This window comes from Triticum aestivum, chromosome 1A, assembly GCF_018294505.1.
Source record: "Triticum aestivum cultivar Chinese Spring chromosome 1A, IWGSC CS RefSeq v2.1, whole genome shotgun sequence".
Taxonomy (NCBI): domain Eukaryota; kingdom Viridiplantae; phylum Streptophyta; class Magnoliopsida; order Poales; family Poaceae; genus Triticum; species Triticum aestivum.
In genome coordinates, this window is record NC_057794.1 from 549,619,286 (window position 1) to 549,626,198 (window position 6,913).

Consider the following 6,913-nt stretch of genomic DNA (forward strand, 5'->3'; position numbering starts at 1 on the left):
AAAAAACGGATAAATGCGCCGTCCGTTTGAGTCGGTCCGTTAGAGTTGCTCTAATGAACTAGATGATACCCCGCACGTTGTTGCGGGAATATTTTGCAACATATTTCAATGTGACTCGTTGTATGAAACATGAATATTTGAAGTAATAATATAAAAAGCTAACAATAAAAATAAATAGTATAATTTATTGTGCTTGATTACTATATAGTTGTAAAATGTTTATTTAATGTATATAGCATAATAGAATGAAAACCCTCATGTATGTTACATGTTGAGATAAGTCTTTTTTTCATGCATATCATGATGAAGTGGCATGCTTGCATGTTGAGAGACATAAAATAGTGGGGGTGGGCCTTTTTTGATGCATGTTGTGTAATGATGTGGCATGCTTGCATGTTGAGAGAAATAATTAGTGAAAGCTAGCTATTTAGATATAGAAGATTGGTCGTCAATCGAAAAATAAGAAAACCATCTAGAAGAAGCACACTTCCAACAAAACCAGCTAGCCGACCTCTCACGGCCAACCCCCTGAGAACCAAGCGTCCCTTGACCCGCTTTGACCCTTTCAACCAACGGACGGACCGACGTCATCTGCTGTACAGATCCCATCCCTTCCAAATCCCACTCTCATTTTCCACTAACGTCATTACCGGCGTCACCCTCACCCGACCGATCCGTCATGTCCCGTCCCTGGAGGACATGATAACCGGGATAAACAAACAAACAAACCCGAGGCCCCTGGACGCGCACGTTTCGCACGCCATCCCCGTTGGCCTTAAAAGGCTCTGGATGAGCCAGCTAGCCCCCATCCAAAAGAAGGTCGGTGAGCTCTCTTCTGCATGCGCCGCGTCCCCTCCGACGTCGACCGGAGCGTATATATTTCTCCCCCGCCTCACTTGTTCCCCATCATCGCTTGAAACGACAAACACCAAGCCATCACCCAGCTCGAGAGGAGCTCTCACTGCAGAGTTCAGACAGCACCCACAGACCACAGTCAGTCAGCTCTCAGCCCCGGCCTCAGCTCAATCAGCAGGAGTAGGAACGCCCACGAGCAATGGATGCGAGACAGGGGTACATGATTCGGTTCGACGGCCACTTCGAGTTCGAGGACCCGTCGACCGCCGAGCCGCCGCCGCCTCCGTTCGCGGCCAGGGCGATCTCGTCTGAGCAGGAGCATACCGCCATGGTCGCCGCGCTGCTGCACGTCATCTCAGGGTACACCACGCCGGTGCCGGACTTCTTCTTCCCGGCGAGCAAGGAGGTGTGCACGGCGTGCGGGATGGATGGGTGCCTCGGGTGCGAGTTCTTCGGCGCGGGGGCCAGGCCGGCGATCGCACCGAAGGCGACGGTGGGCGGGCCGCAGAGGAGGCGGAGAAACAAAAAGACCCAGTACCGCGGCATCAGGCAGCGACCGTGGGGCAAGTGGGCGGCGGAGATCCGCGACCCGCGCCGCGCCGTGCGGGTGTGGCTCGGGACCTTCGACACCGCCGAGGACGCCGCCAGGGCCTACGACCGCGCCGCCGTCGAGTTCCGCGGCCCGCGCGCCAAGCTCAACTTCCCCTTCCCCGAGCAGCAGCAGCAGCAGCAGCTGGGCGGCAGCGGCAATGCCGCGGCCAAGTCAGACACGCGCTCGCCCTCGCCGTCGCCCAGCAGCGCGGACGGGGAGGAAACAGAGGAACGGCTCTGGGATGGCTTGCATGACTTGATGAAGCTAGACAAGAGCGAGCTCTGCTTACTTTTTCCGGTGGGGGTCAACAACACCCTGGAAATGTTTCCCGCGCCGGGAAAGAAACGACCCGTGGCCGATCTAGCGGGTGTCATGGCAAATGTTTGCTAGCAGTTACGTAGATTAGTGTCAGCGTGCGTTTGTCTCCTCTCAATCAACACACATGCACATTAAGGACAGTAGATCCTGCTCACTTCGTGGTTAGCACGTGTCCTACCTTCGGTTGTAAGTAATTCCGTATAGATAGGCACCCGATCAATGGAAAAGTTGTGTTGAATCATACTCCTCTTTCATGTAGTATGTGCTTAACACGAATGCTATTTTGGGATTATTTGTTGGAACTATTTATACCACGTACTCTACGTAGTGCTGTACGTATGTGCTTGGCGTCTGCAAATACAAATCTTAGCTCCTTGGTGCGGCGACAGAGTACTACCGTGCCAGCTGTTACTTCAACGGGAAGAGATTTTGATATTGTTGACGTTGACTACAGTCTAAAGGATAAACAAAACTAGTCCGATCTGTTTTCTTTTTTGGAATGTTGAAACTAGTCCGATCTGTCGTGGACGCCCCGCGCTCTGGGCGGGCTGTCTCCGGTCTGTCACCGTCGCTTTCACCCCGGGCGTCTCGTCAGCGAGAGCGAGTCGCCTCCACTCCGAGGCAGAAATCACATATTTGACATGAGGTACAAATCAAATCACAAACTGATCTCGTTTTAAAAAAATTTCACTCTGCTGACCCTTTCATATGGCGCCGCCACACACTACTATGCAGCGCCTCTTTCTTGGGCGTCGCACCTCCTGCCAGCGTGGCAGCCCTGGTCCAGTTGCGGCCCCACAGACAGCACTGCAGCGCCTCAGACTTAGGCGCCACATTTGTAATGTGCAGCGCCTAGCTCTTGGGCGCTGCACAGTGAGTTAAAGCGCATCGGCCCAGTCCGGCCAGGCAGTTCTTCTCCCTCTCCGCTCTCTGGACAGAGAGCAGCGGCGGCACCCCCATCGAATCCCCCCCACATCCCTATCAGATCTGAAGATTTGATCCGTGGGTTCGATCTCCAATCCATCCTACTAGGTAAACTCATCCGTTCCCTTTCTTTTCCTCCGTAAATTTGTTGCCATTTTAGAGATTTGTCCAAGATTTGATGGAACCCTTGATTTGCTTGATTTGCTTGATTTAGGATGTGTAGTCATAGTGGTAGTATCGTAGTGTTGTTGCTTAGTTCACAATATATAGTTCTTGTTAGTGAAACCCTAGATTGTTTTGTTTATACATACGAGATACCTATTTATATAGATAACAATGAGATGTTGAGTTTTGTAGAGATATATGATCTGTTTTTTTAGATATATATTAGATGTTGATTTTATTTGAAATATTAGATGTTGAGTTTATTTGAACACATATGGCATATTCATTGTGTGAGAAGGAGATGTTGAGATTCTTGTAATTGAACACGTATTAGTGTAGGGGAACGTTGCAGAAAACAAAAATTTTCCTACGGTTTCACCAAGATCCATCTATGAGTTCATCTAGCAACGAGTGATTGGATTGCATCTATATACCTTTGTAGATCACGCGCAGAAGCGTTCAAAGAATGGGGATGAGGAAGTCGTACTCGACGTAATCCAAATCACCGGAGATCCTAGCACCGAACGGACGGCACCTCCGTGTTCAACACACGTACGGTCAGCGTGACGTCTCCTCCTTCTTGATCCAGCAAGGGGGGAGGAGAGGTTGATGAAGATCCAGCAGGACGACGGCGCGGTGGTGGATGCAGGGCGTCACCGCAGCAGGGCTTCGCTGTTATACTGCGAGAGGGAGGGGTGTAGCAGGGGAGAGGGAGGCGCCAAGACTCAAGGGTGTGGCTGCCCCCTCCCTCCCCCCCTTTATATAGGCCCCCTAGGGGGGTGCGCCGGCCCTACGAGATGGGATCTCCTAGGGGGGGGGGGCGGCGGCCAAGGGGTGGAGTGCCCCCCAAGCCAGGTGGGGCGCCCCCCACCCTAGGGTTCCCAACCCTAGGCGCATGGGGTGGGCCAAGGGGGGCGCACCAGCCCACTATGGGCTGGTTCCCCTTCCCACTTTGGCCCATGGGGCCCTCCGGGATGGGTGGCCCCACCCGGTGGACCCCCGGGACCCTTCCGGTGGTCCCGGTACAATACCGGTGACCCCCGAAACTCTCCCGATGGCCGAAACTGCACTTCCTAAATATAATTCTTCACCTCCGGACCATTCCGGAACTCCTCATGACGTTCAGGATCTTATCCGGGACTCCGAACAACTTTCGGGTTACTGCATATTCATATCTCTACAACCCTAGTGTCACTGAACCTTAAGTGTGTAGACCCTACGGGTTCGGGAGACATGTAGACATGACCGAGATGGCTCTCCGGTCAATAACCAACAGCGGGATCTGGATACCCATGTTGGCTCCCACATGCTCCTTGATGATCTCATCGGATGAACCACGATGTCGAGGATTCAAGCAACCCCGTATACAATTCCCTTTGTCAATCGGTACGTTACTTGCCCGAGATTCGATCGTCGGTATCCCAATACCTCGTTCAATCTCGTTACCGGCAAGTCACTTTACTCGTACCGTAATGCATGATCCCGTGACCAGACACTTGGTCACTTTGAGCTCATTACGATGATGCATTACCGAGTGGGCCCAGAGATACCTCTCCGTCATACGGAGTGACAAATCCCAGTCTTGATCCGTGTCAACCCAACAGACACTTTCGGAGATACCCGTAGTATACCTTTATAGTCACCCAGTTACATTGTGACGTTTGGTACACCCAGAGCACTCCTATGGTATCCGGGAGTTACACGATCTCATGGTCTAAGGAAAAGATACTTGACATTGGAAAAACTCTAGCAAACGAACTATACGATCTTGTGCTATGTTTAGGATTGGGTCTTGTCCATCACATCATTCACCTAATGATGTGATCCCGTTATCAATGACATCCCCATGTCCCGGTACCGTACCGCACCTGATGTGTGCCTTGCCACATATCTGGCAAGAGGGTACAAAGGTAATCTAGGAGTAGATCACCAGATAGCGGTCTAAATTATCCTTAGAGGAATAAGGATATGTTTCTCGGTTATGGAGGTGATAAAGAGTTCGTCGTAAAGAGTTACGTCGATGCAAGCTTAACACCTATCCGGATAGCTCTGAGTAGAGATATCGGATACGTATAATGGAGCAACAATTTAGAATAGCTCCAAGTAGAACAGTTATTTGAAATGGCTCCAAATATAGCGTAGTAGCTGCATCTAAAAGATGACATAGAGATTTGCGAAGTACATACGGATCTGAAAGATTCAGACCCGTTGACTATAACATCTCTCACAAGCATAACATGATCAAACCCAGAACTCATCGAGTGTTAATCACATGGTAATGTGAACTAGATTATTGACTCTAGTAAACTCTTTGGGTGTTAGTCACATGGGGATGTGACCTTGAGTGTTAATCACATATCGATGTGAACTGGATTATTGACTCTAGTGCAAGTGGGAGACTGTTGGAAATATGCCCTAGAGGCAATAATAAATTGATTATTATTATATTTCCTTGTTCATGATAATCGTTTATTATCCATGCTAGAATTGTATTGATAGGAAACTCAGATACATGTGTGGATACATAGACAACACCGTGTCCCTAGTAAGCCTCTAGTTGACTAGCTCGTTGATCAATAGATGGTTACGGTTTCCTGACCATGGACATTGGATGTCATTGATGACGGGATCACATCATTAGGAGAATGATGTGATGGACAAGATCCAATCCTAAGCATAGCACAAGATCGTGTAGTTCGCATGCTAAAGCTTTTCTAATGTCAAGTATCATTTCCTTAGACCATGAGATTGTGCAACTCCCGGATACCGTAGGAATACTTTGGGTGTGCCTAACGTCACAACGTAACTGGGTGGCTATAAAGGTGCACTACGGGTATCTCCGAAAGTGTCTGTTGGGTTGGCACGAATCGAGACTGGGATTTGTCACTCTGTGTAAACGGAGAGGTATCTCTGGGCCCACTCGGTAGGACATCATCATAATGTGCACAATGTGATCAAGGAGTTGATCACGGGATGATGTGTTACGAAATGAGTAAAGAGACTTGCCGGTAACGAGATTGAACAAGGTATCGGGATACCGACGATCGAATCTCGGGCAAGTATCGTACCGCTAGACAAAGGGAATTGTATACGGGATTGATTAAGTCCTTGACATCGTGGTTCATCCGATGAGATCATCGTGGAACATGTGGGAGCCAACATGGGTATCCAGATCCCGCTGTTGGTTATTGACCGGAGAGTCATCTCGGTCATGTCTGCATGTCTCCCGAACCCATAGGGTCTACACACTTAAGGTTCGGTGACGCTAGGGTTATAGAGATATTAGTATGCGGTAACCCGAAAGTTGTTAGGAGTCCGGATGAGATCCCGGACATCACGAGGAGTTCTGGAATGGTTCGGAGGTAAAGATTTATATATGGGAAGTCTTGTTTTGGTCGCCAGAAAAGTTTCGTGCATTATCGGTATTGTACCGGGAGTGCCGAAAGGGGTCCGGGGGTCCACCAAGGGGGTCCACCTGCCCCGGGGGGCCACATGGGCTGTAGGGGTGTGCGCCTTGGCCTATATGGGCCAAGGGCACCAGCCCCAAGAGGCCCATGCGCCAAGAGATAAGGGAAAGAAAGAGTCCTAAAAGGGGAAGGCACCTCCTAGGTGCCTTGGGGAGGATGGACTCCTCCCTGGCCGCACCCTTCCTTGGAGGAAGGGCCAAGGCTGCGCCCCCCCCTCTCCCTTGGCCCTATATATAGTGGGGGGAAGGGAGGGCAGCCGCACCTAAGCCCTGGCGCCTCCCTCTCCCTCCCATGACACATCTCCCTCCTCCCGCAGCGCTTGGCGAAGCCCTGTTGGAATCCCGCTACTTCCACCACCACACCGTCGTGCTGCTGGATCTCCATCAACCTCTCCTTCCCCCTTGCTGGATCAAGAAGGAGGAGACATCGCTGCTCCGTACGTGTGTTGAACGCGGAGGTGCCGTCCGTTCGGCGCTAGGATCATCGGTGATTTGGATCACGACGAGTACGACTCCATCAACCCCGTTCTCCTGAACGCTTCCGCGCGCGATCTACAAGGGTATGTAGATCCACTCCTCCCTCGTTGCTAGAT

General features: G+C 50.8%; 1 protein-coding gene across 1 annotated transcript; it reads left to right on the forward strand.

Annotated features, from left to right (window-relative positions):
• Positions 1-896: 896 nt before the first annotated feature.
• On the forward strand, positions 897-2,035 carry LOC123180479 (ethylene-responsive transcription factor ERF109). The gene has a single exon (XM_044592551.1). It carries the CDS (start codon positions 1,055-1,057, stop codon positions 1,835-1,837), a length of 783 nt encoding a protein of 260 aa, XP_044448486.1. The 5' UTR covers positions 897-1,054; the 3' UTR covers positions 1,838-2,035.
• Positions 2,036-6,913: the final 4,878 nt, after the last annotated feature.

What these genes read in the sequence shown, in the direction of transcription:
- LOC123180479 (XM_044592551.1), top strand. Translation starts at nt 1,055, where the DNA reads ATGGATGCGAGACAGGGGTACATGATTCGGTTCGACGGCCACTTCGAG.